At 43.5% G+C, this 19,749-nt stretch overlaps 1 protein-coding gene across 1 annotated transcript in view; it reads right to left on the reverse strand.

The window, feature by feature from the left end:
• Positions 1 to 18,586, reverse strand: part of Bcat1 (branched chain amino acid transaminase 1) — an 80,603-nt gene extending 62,017 nt beyond the window's left edge. The window contains exon 1 of the mRNA XM_031383853.1: positions 18,368 to 18,586. Coding sequence (XP_031239713.1) covers positions 18,368 to 18,373 — 6 coding nt within the window. The 5' untranslated portion in view covers positions 18,374 to 18,586. The remainder of the gene's footprint in view (positions 1 to 18,367) is intronic.
• Between the last annotated feature and the right edge of the window lie 1,163 nt (positions 18,587 to 19,749).

Consider the following 19,749-nt stretch of genomic DNA (forward strand, 5'->3'; position numbering starts at 1 on the left):
AGTTCAAGGCCATCCTGGTCTACAGAGTGAGTTCCAGGACAGCCAGGGCTATACAGAGAAACCAGGTCTCGAAAAACCAAAACAAAACAGAACAAAGACTCTGAATACAGTAATCATGGGACCTTTTTCTATGCATTATTTGTTCCTTAACTACTTTGTTTATCTAACTACTTTGTTTATGCCTTAGGACTGACCATTTTCTTTGTATGTACCTAGAATGATATAAAAGCAGACTGAGAAAGCATAGACCCCATGGATTGACTGAGCTGGCTTGGTCAGATGGTGTCTCCACATCAGAGGGCTCAAGTACACGGAGTACAGTGAAGGACACCTGTGGGGAGAGGGAAGGAGGCCTGCATAAAGGAAAGCAAAGAAAATTTGGGCTTTCAGTGTGTAAATCCTGTAAGAATGGGGCAAGGAAATGGTAGAATGCTTTTTATACATATGCTTAAAGACACAGTAAAATCTAGAGGAGCCAAGGTAAGTCAAAAACAGCTTACCCAGTTTCTGACTTTTGTAGAAGAAATCTGTACTTGGTTTTCTGAGGAAGGTATGATAAGTTTACAGACATGGGAGAAAGAACACATGATCCTGAAAAAAATTTCCATAAATGCTTTTAGTCTTTGGATTTGAGTTAGAGATACTTTAGATCCTAGGCATGGAAGTATAGAATTAGGTAAGATATCGGATGACGCAGATAGTGAAAGCAAGAGGAGAGACAAAGATGTTCCATCTGCACCTCCAATGTCTGAGGCTCAGACAAGGCAGGAGAGAGTGATGAGCCCCTTGATCCCGAAGACAAGATGGAACTGGATGAAGAGGCTGCCAAGTATCATGATGAAGATTGCCTTCTTCCTTTTCAGGATTCTCTTAAGGTATTTTTTGCAAGGTGACAAGCAGGAATATCCCAGAGACAGAAAATGAAACAAAAAGAATTAGCTCGGCTTGTTCAAAGATTTGAGCAAGTTCTCAGAGAACAAAAGAGCAGCAAAAGTTCAGATTCCTCAGAGGATGTATCAATAGTAGAGCCAAAAATGAAGATTTGCCTCTTCCAGTGACTTTAAAGAGCAACTGAAATGAGGGGAAGCTCTTACTTTAAATCCTAGCGTTAATCTGTTATCACGTCTTCAGGCATGACTAAAACAGGCTATAGAACAAGTGGAAGACATACAAGGATAGCCTTTGCAATACCCTGTGTCGGAAGCACAGGATCAACAAGGGAACCTGTTAGATACCACACTTCCATTCCTATTAAAAACAGCTAAAGGAATTAAAAACTGCCTGTGTTCAGTATGGACCTACTGTTCCGTTTACCATGGCTATGTCAGATGGCCTCTCCACTGAGGCCCTGTAGCCTGCAGATTGGAAACAGTTCGCTTGTACATGTTGGAGGGGAGGAGATTATCTGTTATGAAAAACAGAACTTTTTGAAATATGCCAGCAGACATTGGAGTTAAATGCTAGAGCTAACTACCTGGTTACTTATGAAATGTTAACAGGAAAGGGTCAATATCAGGATATACAGAATCATTTACAATTTAATCCTGGTACTTATGCTCAAATTGGCAATGCTGCTTGAAATGCCTGGAATACCTTGCCTACTAAAGGGGATTTGTCTTAAGATATTTCAAAAATAAGACAGGGACCTGATGAGCCCTTTCAGAAGTTTGGAGCCGCTCATGCTGGATTGCTTTTAGTAAAACAACTGGCTTATGAGGATGCAAACACAGCCTGTCAGGCTGCCATATGACCTTATGAAAAGACTTGAACTACTACAGATGATATTAGATTATGCTCCCATGTTGGACCCTCTTATGAGTGGCCATGGGCCCCACACTACAGGGGAAAACTGTATGACAAGTTTTGTTTCAACATACTGGAAAAGGAAAGAGGAAGATTAATGGGCCTCCAGGAGAATGTTTTGGGTGTAGACAGATAGGGCATCAAGTGATAAGGAATTGTTCAAATAAAACTAAGGAAAATAGTAATGAGAGAAAACTTGGGCTCTGTCCTGGATGCAGGAGAGGGACACGTTGGGCTAATGAATGCAGATCTAAGAGAGATGACTTAGGAAATCCTCCCCTCGGGGAAATGGAAAAGGAGGCCAGCCCCAGACACTAAAACAATGACATGGGACAATGCAGTTCATTCCTCAGCAAATAATGCTTTCAGGGTCTCTTCTTAGCCACCCCAGGCAGCCCAGGACTGGATCTTGTCCTTCCTCCTACAGAGTATTAACTACTGAAATGAGGATACAGATTCTTCCTTCTGGAATATTTGGTTTGTAGGATTGTTACTGGGAAGAAGCAGTGCCACTATGTCAGGATTGATGATTGCCCCAGGAGTTAGAGATCAAAGTATACTAGGGAAATTAAAATTATGACTTCTTCACCTACCCATATTTCTATCATTCAATCCAGACAGAGAATTGCTCGATTACTTCTTATACTGATAGTTATGACAAAAAATAAGATTAAAACTAATATCCAAAGAGCAAAAAGCATTTGGTTCTTCAGATGCTTATTGGGCCCAAGCAAACTGAAAACCTGAGCTCGCTTTAAGAATGAATGGAACCAAAAAAAGAAAGAAAGAAAAAGAAAAGAATAAATGGAAAAAATTACAGGGCTACTGGATACAGGAGCTGATGCATCAATAATCGTTTCTATTCATTGGCCTGGTTCTTGGCCTAAAACAACTACCATTACTCAATTGAAGGAACAGAGCAAAGTCAGAGAGTCCTGAGCAAAGCAGTGATCTCTTACGTTGGGAAAATGAGGAAGGACACCAAGGATATTTTCAACCTCACATTTTTCCTAATTTGCCTGTTAACCCATGAGGAAGAGACATAAATAATGAAGGACATGGGAGTCCTTTTATACAGTCCGAATAACAAAGTTACACATCAAATGTTTGATTGTGGTTATTTACCTGACCAAGAGTTAGGAAAGCAAAATCAGAGAACATTAGAGCCCCTTATAGTTACCCCTAAAAAAGGAAAAACAGGTCTTGCCACACCCATTCCAGGGGAGTCTTAGAGACAGCAGTTCATGAAGCTCAAAGCTTCAAAGAGGCTGGTCTCCTGGAGCCTTTTAGAATCCCTAACTCGGAGGTGTCCCAGATTTGTCCTTGTGATAGTTGGTGGAGGGTCTTGTGTGCTAGGTGCCCCCCAAGCAATGATTTGCTAATAATAGCTAAGCTAAATTAGACGTGGCCTTCTGACCTTCACCAATGTTCCAACATCTTAGCCGAACCCTGGCTTGGAATTTCCTAGGGAATCTTACCCATTAAGTCTAATTGCCTCCGGTGTTGTTAGGAACACCGTGAGGGAGGTCTCGGGCATTGAAGTTTGCAGAATAGAAGTTAATTATCCCAGGGCAAGGTCAACTACAATCCTCATTTCAGACCACATTAGAATTGCAGCTAAGCCACTCCCAGGAATTAGAAGAATGGGACCTCTGGGGCATATCTCTGCTATCCTAGAAGATGAGCATAGTGGATTTACTAAGGATGGGCTGGACCGCGTGCGTGCGTGCGTGCGTGCGTGCGTGTGTGTGTGTGTGTGTGTGTGTGTGTGTGTGTGTGTGTGTGTGTGCGCGCGTGTGTGTGTGTGTGTGTGTGTGTACACGCGCACACTGCGAGGCATTCCCCGCAGCCCCCCTTCCCTCCCACTCTGCCACCTCTGTGCGGTCCAAGCGCTAAAAAGGGCCGAAAGGGGGGGCTGAGGGGCGTTGCCCGTCCAGAAAAGATGGCTGCTACTTTAGACCCATTGTACTTCAGATGACCTCGATGTACCTTGAAAATCATGCCACCTCACTGTTCTTTCTCTTTTGTAATGACCAAGAAAGTCAGATGCCTACTTTGAGAATACACACTCAAATACAACACTCCCTTGTATCATATCTGTCTGTCAATCCACCCATATCTTGCCAACCTGTTCCAGGACCCTATTTCTCCACGGGTTGACGGGTCAAGGCTGGCCAGCCCATGGCAAGGTCTAAGGTATTTTAAATGGAGACCACTGACAAGCCTGCACTCCCTGCAGATAAGAGTACATGGAAAAGTGATGTTCCTTTATGGGTGGATCAGTGGTCCCTTACTTCAGAAAAAAATTCTGGCCGCTCAACAGCTAGTGCAGGAGCAATTGCAAGCTGGCCACATTGAATCTTCTAATTCCCCCTAGAGCTCACATATATTTGTAATTAAGAAAAAAATCAGGCCCGTTGAGATTGTTGCAAGATTTACAGATGATTAATGAAACTATAGAACCTATGGGGGCGTGACAACCTGGCTTACCTACTCTAGCTGCCATTCCAAAAAAAAAAAACACTTGTAAAATCATCATAGATTTAAAAGATTGATTTTATAATATTCCTTTGCATCCTGACTATTGTAAAGGGTTTGCCTTTAGTGTGCCTGCTTGCAATTATAAAGAACCCATGAAGTTATATCATTGGAAAGTTTTGCCTCAAAGAATGGTCAATATCTTTGCAGAAAGTAGGAAGCTATTAGGCAACAACAGATACATTATATAGACTATGACCAATTTTTAGCTGTTTGGATTTTGATACTTCTCATGATACTTCTCAGTTCTTTGGCAAAAGAGACCATAAATGTGGATTCATCTTTCTTCAACTCCAACTAAAGTTTTAACACCTTACTATGAAGCTGTTGCTGTGTTAATACTGAATTATAGGATAGAATCATGGAAGTGGCCGGGCAGTGGTGGCACACGCCTTTAATCCTAACCCTTGGGAGGCAGAGGCAGGTGAATTTCTGAGTTCGAGGCCAGCCTGGTCTACAGAGTGAGTTCCAGAACAGCCAGGACTATACAGAGAAACTGCATCTCAAAAAACAAAAAAACAAAAAACAAAAAACAAAACAAAACAAAAAAATCATAAAAGTGTTTTGGGAAAGAACCTGATGTAATTTTTATTCCTTATTCCAAGCAGCAATTGAATTGGTTACTGCAGAATTCTGATATTTGGCCTACTGAATGTGTAAAATTTTCAGGCAAAATTGATACTCACTATCCAAAAGACAAGTTGCTACTGTTTGCCTCTATGCATGCTTTTGTATTTCCTATAGATTTATGCACGTGGCCCATGTGCTTACTGTACTCACAGACAGCTCATCTAATAGGAAGGCAGCACATGTGATTGGATCACATTTTCATTCTCTTGAGTCCCCCCACCTTCAGCATGTTGTAGCCACTGTTTTAGAAATGTTGAAAATCAAGCTTGTAATTTGTATACTCATAGCCGCCAATATATAGCTCATGGTTTACAACTGCTTGAAACTGTTCCTTTTTTTTTTTTTTAGATACTTCTAATTTTCAAATTTTGCAATTATTTATGTATTACTGTTCCTTACTTTATAGGATGTTTAAGAGCTCATACCGGACTGCCGGGACCACTTAGTGAGGGCAATGCCACAGCAGATTTTTATACCAGGAGGGTTATAGGCCTTACACAGGAACAAGTAGTCAAAGATTCTCATTCTGTACATCATCAAAATAGTGACAACAATTTGATATTTCTAGAGAATGTGCATATCAAATTGTAAAGGCTTGTCCTGAATGTCCTCAATTTCTACCTGAACCACATAACGGTGTTAATCCTTGAGGACTTACACCTAATCAATTATGGCAATAGATGTTACTCATATTTCTGATTTCTGATTTTGGTAAATTAAAATATGTACATTTGACTATTCTCAGGCTTTCTTATTGCAACTGCTTCGATAGGAGACGGAACTAAAAATGTGATTACTCACTGCCTATGCTGCTTCTCTATTGTCGGGTGTTCCAAATCAGATTATGACAGATGTTGAAACTGGCTATTGCAGCCAAGCATTTGAGACTTTCTGTCAGCAATTTAATATTACCCATATTGCTAGGCTTCCTCATAATCCTCAAGGACAAGGTATTGTCGTATGAACCCACGGAACTTTAAAACAATATCTTTATAAAATAAAAAAGAAGGAGTTATATCCTCAAACATCACAAAACTATTTAATCATGCTCTTTTTATTTAAATTTTTGTTTAAATTTGGATGTTCATGGGAGTTCAGCAGCTGAGCATCTTGGGCATCCTCATACCTCTACGACATGCTTAAGTGAAGTAGAAGGATTCTTTGACAGACCAATGGCATGGACCCGACCCTACTCATGGGGATGAGATCACATTTGTGTTTTTTCACAAGAAGGAAATGGAGCATGATGGCTACGAGAAGGGCTGGTGCAACTAACAGAACAATCCCACCTTCCTGCTGATTCCCTTACTGGTGATGTTGATGCTGATGACAGTTCCTGAACTCGGTGAACTGGGCCTATGTTTCTGACTCACCACTGATACATCCAGCAATGTGGTCCAGATCAGAGATTCTCATGACCAGGAATAATACTCAACTTCTTGAATCTCTCTGCACAGGGGAGTCAATTTATAATGAGACCATGACTTTCAGTATACTTGTGGTGGGATTCCTGTTTGCTTTGTGAAGAATAGTACAAATGATGGGTATGTTTCTCTGTTCATTTAAGTTCAGAAGAAAAATGTTTCACAAACCATAACTCAAAGCATAGAGAAGGGCATGCCTAAACATTATGAGGGATCTACCCCTGATCCTCATAAGATATGACCTTGTAGGTCTGAACCCACAGAGAATGTGGACCTGGTATTTAACAAAATCGTTAAATGGAAAGAATGTTATAATCCATCCCCAATGTGGTTTAATGTTTCCAATAACATATGAATTATTGATTGGGCAGGGATTCAATCAAGCATTGGGCAAAAGGAGATGTCCATAGGTCTTTGGCAATCAGAAGCAGGCCATTTCCAATGGCAAATCTGGAAGTCAACTGCAGCTCTCTATGAAGTTTCATTGGCAATCGACAAAATTAGCACAGGATCTGGATTTTGAACAATTGTTAGTGCATGTGTTAAAGCTTCTAATCTTTTATTAATTGACCATGATAAAATTAATATTGTTTCTTCTATGGTATTTAATATAAGTTGTGTTGATTGTATACTTTATAATTATGTTAATGTATTGAAATCTGGCATATCTGTTATGGTGATCTATCAACCAACTTTGTTTTATTGCCTGTGAGTATGACAGGACCTTCTTATTCTGAAAAAAAGCTTACCAATATTGGAAGAAGTGAGTCAGGCTTTAAGTAGAAGAGGGTAGTGGGCATGATTATTGCCCAGGCTTTGATTACATTAATAGCCAGTACCACTGCTTCTGCAATTGCTTTGACTCAAGATGTTAAGACTGCGTTTGTGCTCTCTCCCCCACGCCCCCCAAAAAGACGTTAAGACAGCCACTTTTGTTAGTCATTTAGCAAAAACTGTTACTAATGTTCTGTGTATTCAAGAAGATTTAGATAAGAGATTCGAACAATGAATTGATGTTCTTCATGATACTATTCAAAGTATTGGAGAGGAGGTTTCAGAGTTCAAGAGTAAGAACCAATATTGAGTGTCACGCTAAACACCAATGGATTTGTGTCACTTCTAAAATTTACAATGACAGTCACTATAATTGGGAGAAAATTCAAAGACACTTGCAGAGTATTCAGCATAATTCTAACACCTTTGCATAATGAGATGATGAATTTAAAGAATGCTGCAGGCACTGCTGATAAAATTATTCATGGTTTAAGGTCAGTATTTCCATCTTGGTCAAGCTTAAAGAATGGCTTATATAGCTTGATCATGTTGGCCCTTCTTGTCCTGGGAATACTTTTATTCCTGCCCATTTCAATAAAACTTGCCTTTAACAACATCAACATGTTGGTGGCCAAAATACATGGCTTGAAATTAAAAATGGAACCCCAGACAGAATCATTAATTTAACAGTCTGGCAGTCAACTGATGGGTAAGATTTTACAGAGTCTTACCAAAGACAGAAATACATTGTTTTTGACAATGCATATTCCATGATGGATAAGGAAAGCATTCTTGTCTGAACAACCTAAGACAGACAGACAGACAGACAGACACCGTCTTGTTCATAAAATAGGAGGGGGGAGATGTGGAGAGCTCATGGTGTGCTTCTAGGAATTTGGCAGGAATTTTTGACATTGGGCTAGGACAAGGAAGTAGGCTCAAGATGAATGAGGAACGTGTTCTTGTATCTTGATGGGTCTTGTTAAGACCCTAAATAGACTAACCTTGGGACCCTTGTTTATGCTTTGTCTGTTCCTTAACTACTCTGTTTTTGCCTTAGGACTGACCATATTCTTTGTATTGAATGATATAAAAGTAGACTGGAAAAAATATAAACCCACTTCAGCTTCAAAACTGGTTGGAGTTATGTTATAATGTTGTCTAATTGTCCTTTCTTTTCAGTCCTCTGACTGATCTGGCTTGGTCATACATATATACACACAGTTGGTGGGTGGAAGAAATGATGTTCCAATAACTTTATTTTTTTCTCACATAGTTTATAATCCCAGCAAAATCTTTCAAGCAATATAAAAATACGATGGTGATTATATTTTAGTTCTAGTGAATGGTTATGAAAAAAACAGTATGCTCCCCAATACCTTTGCAAGAAACATTTTCATAGCACATAAACAAATTATTCCCAAGAACCCATGTACATTTGTAACTAAGCAATTGTTATAGTTTAACAAAGTGTAAGCAAGCAAGGTAGATTGCTCAGCTAGTTTCTCTTACCGGGAGGCAGTAATTTGCGGTTACAAAGAAAGGATTTTATTATTTATCCTCTTAAAAATCAGTTATATCTACTTTAAATCCTCAGAATAAATCATATCAGGAAGCTGAGAGCAAAAATGAGTATAATAAACCAATCCTCACCAGTCCAGCCTCAGAGAGAGTCCCACAAGCCAGTGCTCCCATTGTTCTTGTTCCCTGACCATAGAAAGTCCCTAGCTTAACTATTAAGAGTGTGCCTTTCTGAACTTTAAATTGTTCCCTGAGATTTTCTACATCAGAGCCAATAGCAAAAACATCTTAACTTAGCTTCACTAACAATTTTATTTTGCCAAATGTTTTCTAAGGGTCATGGTCTTTCCTAGGGTAGTGACTGAATCATTAATCTGCTCCAGCAGCAATGCCTGAGACAGATCAAGCATTAATATTTTGAGTGCTAGAGACACCGCCCAGTGAGCTCGGAGCCCCCTTAGAGTTTTCACACAATCCTTAGATTAAGAGGGATGTGAGGGCAGCAAGGAGAGGGGAACTCCACAGCAGCATGAAGTCCTCAGGACACGTGGTCCTCAGGGTTGTTCCCCTCGGAGGAGAAGAGCAACCACCATGGCTATGCTGTTGCTCCCTCCCTCGTGGCCCTCGGCAGGAGGTTTCAGGACAGAACAGTCTAGAACAGTCGAGGCAGCTTGGGTTGTGTGTTTGTAGGAAGTAGCCAGACAAGGAGAATTACTGTGGGGTGTGGAGAAGGGGGACTTGTCTTCTCCTAGAGTACAAGATAACTGATTTCTTCGTGCCACCAGAGCTTCCTCCTAAACCAGGAAGGTCACCAAGCAGAGGACATTTTTCTTTCCTACTTTCTTTCTGTTTTCATTTTTTTTTTCTTTTTGAGATTATAATCCGTTATACCCTGTTCTCTTTCCTCCTTCCAAATCCTGCCATATGCTGTCTATCAGCAGAGGGTCTCTGACCCATGAAGGAAGCAGATGGATGTCTGCAGCAGTGTGGTCCACGTGGTGGGTATCTCTGGGTGCTCAGCACTACTTTCTAACTACCTAAACTCTTTCTGGCCCTGCCTCGGTGTGGTGGCCCAGGGGGTACCTCAGGTGGGATTACAGTGGGGTAAGCCAGGTGCCCCTGGGGTTACAGGAGAGGTGTCCGGCCTAACTCACCCGGATTAGCCTCTGGGAAAGGAGAAGTGCCCTAGGCCAGCTGACTGTCCTGAGCACTTTGTTCCTCAGGTACTGAGAGGGGCTCGCTCATTCTCAGACCTAGTTCAGAGAACCGACAATGTTTGTCTTTAAACAAAGGGTCTCAGCCGTGCTGTCTGGCAGTCAGGATGCAGCCCCACTAGCAGAACACACAAACTCTCCACTGATTGGGAGTGGCTTTTCGGTGAGGACAGAGAGGGATTTATGGTGCCTTGATTACAGGAGGGCTTGGGACACAATAACCTAAGCTATTCATTTCTTAGTGCCATAGCAACTTTTGTGGCTTATCCCTTGGAATGAGTGAAAGAAAAGCTTCAATTTTTAAAAAGAGAATGAAAAGTGTGTATGAAAAAAGAAACAGGAACCGTGCTGCCAAGATGTTGCCTCCCTCAGATGTTTTCTGCCAGGCAAACCTTGGGAGAGATTTAAATAAAGGCTTACCAAGGCCAGCATCACAGGCTGGAGATATGACTCAATGAGAAAGGGCATTCCCTCCACCCTGACAACCTGAGGTTGATCCCCCAAACCCACATGGTTCGTGGGAACTGATTTCCCACCAGTCAGACTACAAGTGTACCATATCACAGCCCCCCGCAACACACACACAAACTAAACGAATATTCTTTCTTTAAAACCACATTTTAAAGACCTTATCTGGCTCATTTTCATTTTGCTTTAAGACAAGGTCTCACAGAGGCAATCCACTTGCCTCCATTCCGCCCTGACTCCAGTCATCCACCATCGTGCCTGGTTTGGTTGTTATTATTCTCTATTTCAGACTTACAAGACACTTTATTTCACAAACTAGAATGCTTATCAGATGTACCAATTGATTGGTTGACATACTTATCAAGATGTACAAACTGATTGGTTACCACCAGGAAATAGCTGATAAGGGCCCGAATGGGAATGATTTGTGTCTGTTGAATCTAGCATAGCGGGTGACATGGAACTTAGGTATGACTCACTTCATTTGATTTTAGCCTGATCAGTATCAATGGAAGTTGACAACAGTCATTTTTGCTGATTTTACCCAAAAGGTTGGAGACTGAAAAGCTGATTGGCTCCCACGCCTCTCTGTGGGGTGGTCCTCTTTGGAAAGTGCTGCAAGTTGAGGAAACCAGTTCAATCCCACATCTTGTAGGGTGAGTACAATACTGGATGGTTGCCACATCTTCCTCTGCTCCAGAGCAGTGACATCATTCTCCCTTAAATGTCTAGTGTCTGCTACGCTGTTTGACAAATGTATGAAGATTGGTAAATTATGCAAACCTTTCCAGGCAAGTGGAACCCTGTGACCAGACAAGAGCTAGGAAGGTGGAGGGGATTCATGACCCCGGTAATGCTCATATCCGACAACAGTAGGCGGTTTATCAACTCCTGACCTAGTCCCTGCCCTGGAGCATGTGACCACGACACCCGACATGAGGATCTTGACAACTTGTTACGTAGCACAGAACATAGAATTCTCCATACTAACGTGGTATCTAGATGGCCTGTCGAGAGGGTTTAGCCAATCAGCTCCCTTCCCAGACATTCCTTCTTGCAAAGGTATTCAATCTCTGGTCCATCCTGAGTAAGTTGTATGCACCCATTTTTATTATGAATAAACAGTTTGGACAAACAAGGACTGTCTCTCTCATCAAGAACCTGTGAGGAGGGGGTAGCCTTCATCATTCAAAACTTCACTGACTAAATCTCCCAAAGAAGGACCCTCCACACTCCGGACACTGATCCCTGGACTAAGCCGGGAGTTCCCCTTCCCCCAAACCCAGGGCTCATCACTGGCCTATGTGCCCCCTCTATTCCTGGCTCCTTGAGGTTCCCAGTGGCACTTGGGTGTCCAGGAACCTCAGCTTTGGCCCCAGCCTGTGTCGGTTCTCACCCTGGGTTGGGGCCCCCCATCTTAGGCTGCATCCAACCACCTCTGAGCTGAGCGAGCGTGTGTCTTCAGAGAGTCCACCAGTCCACTAGCTGCAAAGATGGAGTGTAGCCTAGCACATCCCCCTTTCACATTAAAGGTACACATCTTTAATCCCAGCAACTGAGAGAGAGGCGAGGAGCACAGGGGGCCTGCATTTGATGTGCACCTTTAACCCCAGCACTCAAGAGGCTGAGGCAAGTGTGTTAGAGCCTGGCCTACATAGTGAATTCCAGGCCAGCCAGCTCAACTAGTTGAGACTCTGTTTCAAAGGATCAAACAAAGCAAAAGTAGGTTTTAAACTGGCTGTTTCAGTGGTAGCTTTAGATCAGCTGAGGCAGTCCAGTACTCTGCCTCTACCTCTTCATGGGATATTTTGCCCTAGTCCAACTTCCACAGATGTGCCACGGGCACTTTTGCATATTTTCTTGTTTTGGTTGTGGCAGTGATGAGCCTGCTCTTCCCAAGCTGTACCTATAAGCAATCTGAGGTGATTGTTGTGAGTGAATTTGTCTTTTCCTCAGACCCTTGCTCTGTTAATTCGGGTTCTAGGAAACAGGCCTGCAAGGTCACGCAGTTGCACACGTTTAACCACTAAGCCACCTCTCCAGACTTACAATTGCTATGGTGAAGGTGCATACTGGATCTGAAGCTCTTCCATTTTTTATTTTTTGGGTTGTTTTATTTTATTTTGTTACTTAGCTTCGTTTTTGAGAGATGGTCTTGCAGGATAGCTCGGGCTGGCCTGAAACTCACTGTGTGGCTCAGGCTGCCTTGAGCCACCTGATCCGACAGTTTTCCTCTGCAGTAATGGTTGCAGGGCACTCGGGGCATGCTCCACCACGCCCCAGATTCAAGAGCTCCTTCTCCAGCACCAGGTCTGCCCTGCAAGTTGGCATGCTTCCTGCCATAATGATAATGGACTAAATTTCTGAATTGTAAGCCAGCCCCAATTAAATGCTTTCCTATATAAGAGTTGCTGTGGTCATGGTGTCTCTTCGCAATAATCAAGATACTGACCCCTGCATAATTTATGGCTGTACTTATCTTAAGTTCCACAAAACCCAGGCTGGCTTCAAACTTTCTACCTATCTTAGAGTGACCTTGAGTGATCCTCCTGCCTCCACCTCCACAGATTGCAGGCATGCATGACCGTGCTCCACCCTCATCCATCACCATGCTCCACCCTCTCTTCTAACTCATCTTTTATCTTCAGAGTTCAAAGAAGTACTTAGATGATTTCACAATTTGCTGAACTAATGTTCAGGACAGAGATCACCCCAGCGGGCTAATTAGAAAAGAATTCCCCTTCTGTGCTCATACGGTGGATGGAGTGCTCAATGACCGTCCAGTACAAACCTACCATAGCCTCATGCAGGATGGATGCAAACTGCATCTCAGCTTTGTATCTTGCTCAGACAACCGTGGCTTCTCTGGGTGAGCATCCCAAAGGTACACTTACATTTGTGCTCATAAGGAATCGGTATTTGACCTCAAAATCTGAGCCGGGGGGTTCTCTGTACATGCATACAGCCCTCATAGAGGGCTACATGAGACTGTCTCAAAGAATCAAAACGAAACAAGACTTCCACAGGTGGGCATCAAGTAAGGCCAAGACACCAGAGGTGCACACTAAGGTACAGACTATAAACAGGAAGAATTGATCAAATATTCAGGTTCATACATCAAAATAAAGAACAACCGAGCTGGTTTTTGTAGTAGATAACCACTTTATGCTTATCCCTTACTACCTTAAAAATGAATGTGACTCAGACCACGGCTGCTTTACTTGGCTTTGACAATTAGTGGGGTCACCCCTAATCTAGTCTTCTAACTGCTGACCTGGCTGCCTCCCCAGGGGTGTACCCCAGATACAGTCCTGGCCACATGCTCATGGTCCTTCTTTCCCCACTGTGACTTCCTCCTCCCCTCTGGTTCATCCTCCTTCTCCAGGTCTCTCCTCACTCCTCAGCCCAGTAACACAAAGTTAATATAAGACTACTTTTAATGTACAGCAAGTTAACAGTGTTTGAATCCCAAAGAACCAGGGTTTTTAGTATAACTAGAAAGCATTGCTTACTGTATAATTGTGTCCTTATATAGTTTTCTGGGGGGGTTCTTTCATTTCTTGTTGTTGTTTTCATTAGATAGAATGTCTGATATATATATAGCCCTAACTGATCTTGTACTGAATATTCAACATAGACTGACCTCAGATTTTTGACAGACTTCCTGCTTTGGTTCCTATTCACAGGAATTACAGGTTTGTACCACCATGGATGACTATTTTCTTCCATTTTTTTCTTATGTTTGTCTTTTCTATTTACTTCAATTTTTTTTCTGTGTTTTCAGAGTATTATTATTTAATGTTTTCTCTTTCCTGAAGTAATGGCAGCCCTTGGTGGTGGATATCCCACACTCTGTGGTAACCCCACTCATCAGTAGCCACATCCAGCGGTAGCCACACTCAACGGTAACCCCACACTCCATGACGACCCCACACTCCATGACAACCCCACACTCCATGACAATCCCACACTCCATGACAACCCCACACTCCATGACGACCCCACACTCCATGACAATCCCACACTCCATGACAACTCCATATTCCATGACAATCCCACACAAAACAAACAAAAGTCGGGCCTGGAGAGATGGCTCAGTGGTAAAGAGCACTTCCTGCTCGTCCAGGGGATCTGAACTCAGTACCCAGCACCCCATCAGGCTGCTCACAAACATCTGCAATTCCCATTCTAGGGGTTACAAGGCCATCTTCTGCCCTTCGATGGCACCCACAGACGTGGTATACATGCTTGCATGCGCTCACAAATGAAAAATAAAGTAAGTCTTTAAAAATAAATAAGAGTTGAAGTCTTTTAATAATCTTTCTTGTTAACCAGTAAGCGCAAGACAAATATTTTGGGAAAACCATTTTCAGCCAAAAAGTCATAGCCTATATGATAGAAAATTGTTTGTGAGACACACCATGCTGTTGCAGGTCAGATGTCAATTTCTAAGCAGTTTTAAGGGCATACACATTCAATGACATCTAACACAAAGGTCCCACCGTCTCAGTACATTACAGAAGCAGAAGCTCCCTAGCATGCACTGAGGGTTCCCCTAGAATTATTACATATTTAAAGAAATCATAGGGCTGGGTGGCTCAGCGGGTACAGCTGATTCAAATGCCCAGAGCTCAGTAACACCAAGTGAGGTGGTGCATCTTGGATTCCTGGAAACTCACAGGCTGGCTTCCCTGACGTAACTCAGTGGCTAGCAACAGAGACTCTGTTTCAAACAAGGAAGACAAAGAGTGTGAGAAGTTTCTCTCTGACCTCAACACATAAGTGTTGGCATGTGTTTGTATACACTTACACACATAAACATGCAGGCACAGCACATATCATATACATATACACAAAAGGCAATGGCTCAGTGAAATAGCTCCACAGGCAAAAGTGATTGCTACAAGGCTTCATTTCTTCAGTTCTATCCTGGTGACTCCCATAGTGGACGGAGAAAACAGACTCTCGAAAGCCCCCCCTCTAGGGCCTGGAGAGATGGCTCAGTGAACACTGGCTGCTCTCGCTGAAGACCTGGGTTCGATTCCCAGCATCTATATGGTGACTCAGGATCTGTAACTCCAGTTCCTCCTTCTGGCATGCACATGGTGCACAGATTTACATGCAGCTAAACCACCCATATTACATAAATATTACATAAAAATAAATATTTTAAATTAATAAAGAAATGTGACTATCAGGCTTTGAAGGGATAGAGAGAACTCTTTTGCCAGTCATCCCATGGCAATACCACAAGAAACTTTCTATGAAGCATGCATCCCAAAACCCCAAAAGGCTTAACCAACTCAGATGCCCAGGCAGCTTCTTTATTTCTGCGCTTAATTAAGATCATCAGCGCCGGGCGGTGGTGGTGCACACCTTTAGTCCCAGCACTTGGGAGGCAGAGACAGGCGGATTTCTGAGTTCGAGGCCAGCCTGGTCTACAGAATGAGTTCTAGGACAGCCAGGGCTACACAGAGAAACTCTGTCTCAAAAACCAAAAAAAAAAAAAAGTCGTCAGAGTAGCCCTAAACCTCTTGGTTGGTAACAGCTTCCAAGCAGTTCCCTCATGAACACAAATGAGATGGAATAAAACCCACAATCACAAAAACTGCTGAGGGAGTCAGTGTAAAAGTAACTTTTCTTCTCCTGAAATAACTGTCGTCTGCTGACTTACTGTCTCCATCAGCTACCCTAAGCCTAGACCTCGAAGCTTCTAGCCTCTGTGCAATCTAAACTAGGTCTAGAAAGTTTTCAACCTCTGAGACTTACTGCTTAATAATCGCACCCCTTCCTAGCTCTTTCTGAACTCTGGCTGGCTGGTTCAACTCAGCTGTTCTGGCTCAAGCTCCTCTCCAAGCTGACTGATTCAAACTTGCATCTGTCAGCTTCTGACTGAATTGTTACTGCTTGGCCTCATTCTAACTTTGACAATATGTTCTGATCTTCTTGCTCCTTCTCATTCGCTGGCTTGTTCTGTCTTTACCTGTGTGTAGCTTATTCTTTCTCTCTGCAACCTGTCTCTCTATAACTGTCCTGGTAAAACTGCCTTCTTCCTCTCTACTGTTCTCTCTTAAGTAGCTTCCCTTTCCTCTCTCTTCTCATGAGAGTTGGACATATCCTATCCTGTCAAATCTTTCTCTGATTCATCACTTTGTCTGCCACTCTATTAGACGTCACTTTCAGAGATGGATGTTTCCTTCTGCAAACTAACTTTACCTTCATTGTTTAGGAGAGATTAAAGCTGTGTGCAGAGGCACACTGCAACACAACCTCAGGGTTCACAGTGTGATCAAATATCCTGCAACATCACAGGTACACCAGAAAGCTTTATCAGTTAGGGTCAAATTTTTAACTTCCTTCCAAAAAGTTCCAACCCATTTCAAATATAAAACTTAAGGATCCAATGAGCTGAAAATAATAATTCTTAAAACACAGACTTTGCCCCCTGAGGGTCCACTGCAGCCTAGGGTGGTTAGAGGATGCTGTATAGCCAAGGATCGCCCTGAACTCCTGATTCTTCTCTCTATTCCACAAGCACTGGGACTACAGGTGTGTGCTAAGCCTGGCTCTCAGAGACATTTTTTTAAAAATTTCCATCCTTTGTCTCTATGACTCAGAAAGCAAATTAAACTGAGACACACCACTCACCCCTGCCTCACTCCCTCCAAACAAGGCAGTAGCCATCTTGGCTTTGTACCTTCATTAGTTACACACTTTGAACCTTGCCAAGAGGACCACAGATGGGGAATCTAAACCCCTTGCTCAGCCGCCTTGTGGCATCTACCTTTTCCCTATACACGGACTGCCCACCTATGGAACTTATATTTTAAGGTAGATATATACAGAATGAGCAAATGACTAGGAAAGACAGTGAATACATTAAATGCATTTGTATAAAAATTATAAATGCATATGATTTCGTGAGATAAGGTAATGAATGTAAAGAAAGGGAGAGAAGAAAGAGGAGGAGAGGAGGGGAGGAGAGAGAGAAAAGGAGAGGAGGGGGAAGGGAGGGGAGGGGAGGAGAGAGAAGAAGAAGAGAGGAGAGGGGAAGAAAGAGGAGGGGAGGGTTGGGGAGGGGAGGGGAGGGAAGAAGAGAAGAGAAGAGAAGAGAAGAGAAGAGAAGAGAAGAGAAGAGAAGAGAAGAGAAGAGAAAAAGAGAAAAAGAGAAAAAGAGAAAAAGAGAAAAGGTCATGGCTAGAAGCAAGGGCAGCACAGTGCTGATGGAGAAGTGACGTGTGGATTCCCTCCAGGGAGGCTTGAGCAGTCTGAGTTTCTAACTTCCTCCACCTCCTCAGAAACTAAAACGTGGCTCCGCTCCGTTGCTCCCCGAAACCCACATTTTATTACTGGAATGTTCCTTCCAGGAAGCTAGGTGACCGCACAATCGACAATGTATCATTTCCCTTAGGAAACGGAGTTTTTCAGATCTGGCAGCTTTTCAGACAGCCGGAGCTCTGGCTCTGGAAAATACCTTAAAACGACTGAGGCTGGCCTCTGGGCCAGCTATCTCAGATTATCATTAGAATACACGCCTGCACGCCGGTCCTTCAGGCAGCCCTGAAGCCAAGGGATCTGTAACTCTCAGAAGCTTCCACTTGGAACTTGGACCTAAAAAGACGGGTTATCTGCTATCGGCAGCCAAGAGGGTCCTCCTCCCACTTCTATTACACCTACCCAAAAGAGCACCCGAGCATCCTCGCCAAACCCTATCTCTGGGCAGCTCAGACGCAGGGATACGGTCCTTCTTCCCGCCTTGTGAGCATGTGGGAGAGGAGCTATGGCATCCTCTAAATCTGGATACCGCATCCACAGAGCCGGGACACAAACCAGAGCGGGAGCATCTGCGGGTGGACAGGAGGCTGAGTCCTCACGCTCCGCAGCCCGGGACGGAGGACAAAGCAAGCTGGTCCTTCCATCCTCCTCTCTCCACACAGTGCCCGAGATATCCCAGGTGGGTGGCTGCATTCCAGCATGAACTTCAGCGATACTTACCTTCATTGCTCGTGGCTTGGGTAGTGGCTCCAGCTCCTGGGTGCAAATGTGACTCTCCTCTGGAGGAGGCGGCCGTGCGGCGACACGTGGCGCTCAGGGTCGGCACTCGCGGAAGATGGAGAGCTGAGCTCGCTCTGCTGCGGATTGCATCAGCGACTGGCTCAGCAGCGATCTACAGCTGGACCTCTGGCTCACTCTAGGGTGGGGACAGTGAGATGGGTGGAATTTGCGGGAGGGGAGGTAGCAGAGGAGGACAAATCTGAAAGCATCTTTGATTCATTTGCTACCTCCCCAGCCCCTCCCACGAATCACACACTGCACCTAGCGTCTGGTCTCAGAAGTTTTAAAGTTTATTTTTGACTAGTAAAGAACAGTTTGGGTTTTTCCATGGTTGTCGGCTTTGCCCATCTCGTTCTCACGCTCCACCCCCACAGACAACTTTCAAATACAACCACTCTTACCAATTCCTTCTCTCTTTAATTTTTATCACTCTTAAATAAATGTAATAGATTTTGTATAGGGGCGGGTGGCTAGGTGGGCAGAAACTGTGGTGGATAAGGCCAACTGGCAGGAACGGGTTCTCTCCTTCCACCACCTGGGCCCCCGGCCTGAGCTCTCAGGTCGGGTTCCTGACCTTAGTTTGTATCCTTAGTATCTCTTAGTTTGTATCCTTTGATGTGCACACACGAACAGAAGTTTTCTAAAGTGAGAAGGTCCCCATCACCTGATCACTTCCTTTAGGTCTCCACACTGGGTCGCAGCGGCTGCCCCTAGCCTCAGGCTAGGTTCCCGCTTGGGGTGCTCAGAGGTATTTTGGTTGAGGAGAGGATCTCTCTGAGGATCTGCAAACTTTCTTTTAGTAAATCTAAGCAGAAGTCTTTGCTGTGAAAATTTCATTCTTAACTTCCTGGGAGAGAATAGGCTTTTCCAGGACCATGTTTTGTCTGTATCCTTTATTTACAAAAAAAGTTCGTCTTTCTTTTCATTTTTCTTTTCTGGTGCTTGGAATAGAACTGCCCAGGTGAACAATGGATGGTTGAATTATTCTAACAAATGTACTGAGTCATCTTTGCACCCAGCTCAACAGCAAAGGTCCTTGCCTCAGGACACTGTAGTCTAGACCAGCTTTAAGTCAAGCAGCACTGTGGGCTTTGAGTGGTGAGTGTAGACGGCCTGGGTTATTGTTCATATGATGGAGCTCTGGTCCACAATAAGATGAAATGAAGCAAGGTGCTGAGCTGCCTGGCTGTAGTCATAGCAGCACACACACACACCACAGGCTCACACACCACATACATATACACACACACACACACCACAGGCTCACACACCACATACACACACACAAACACACACACCCACAGGCTCACACACCACATACA

The sequence above is a fragment of the Mastomys coucha genome, unplaced genomic scaffold (assembly GCF_008632895.1).
Source record: "Mastomys coucha isolate ucsf_1 unplaced genomic scaffold, UCSF_Mcou_1 pScaffold20, whole genome shotgun sequence".
In the NCBI taxonomy this organism is placed as follows: Eukaryota; Metazoa; Chordata; class Mammalia; order Rodentia; family Muridae; genus Mastomys; species Mastomys coucha.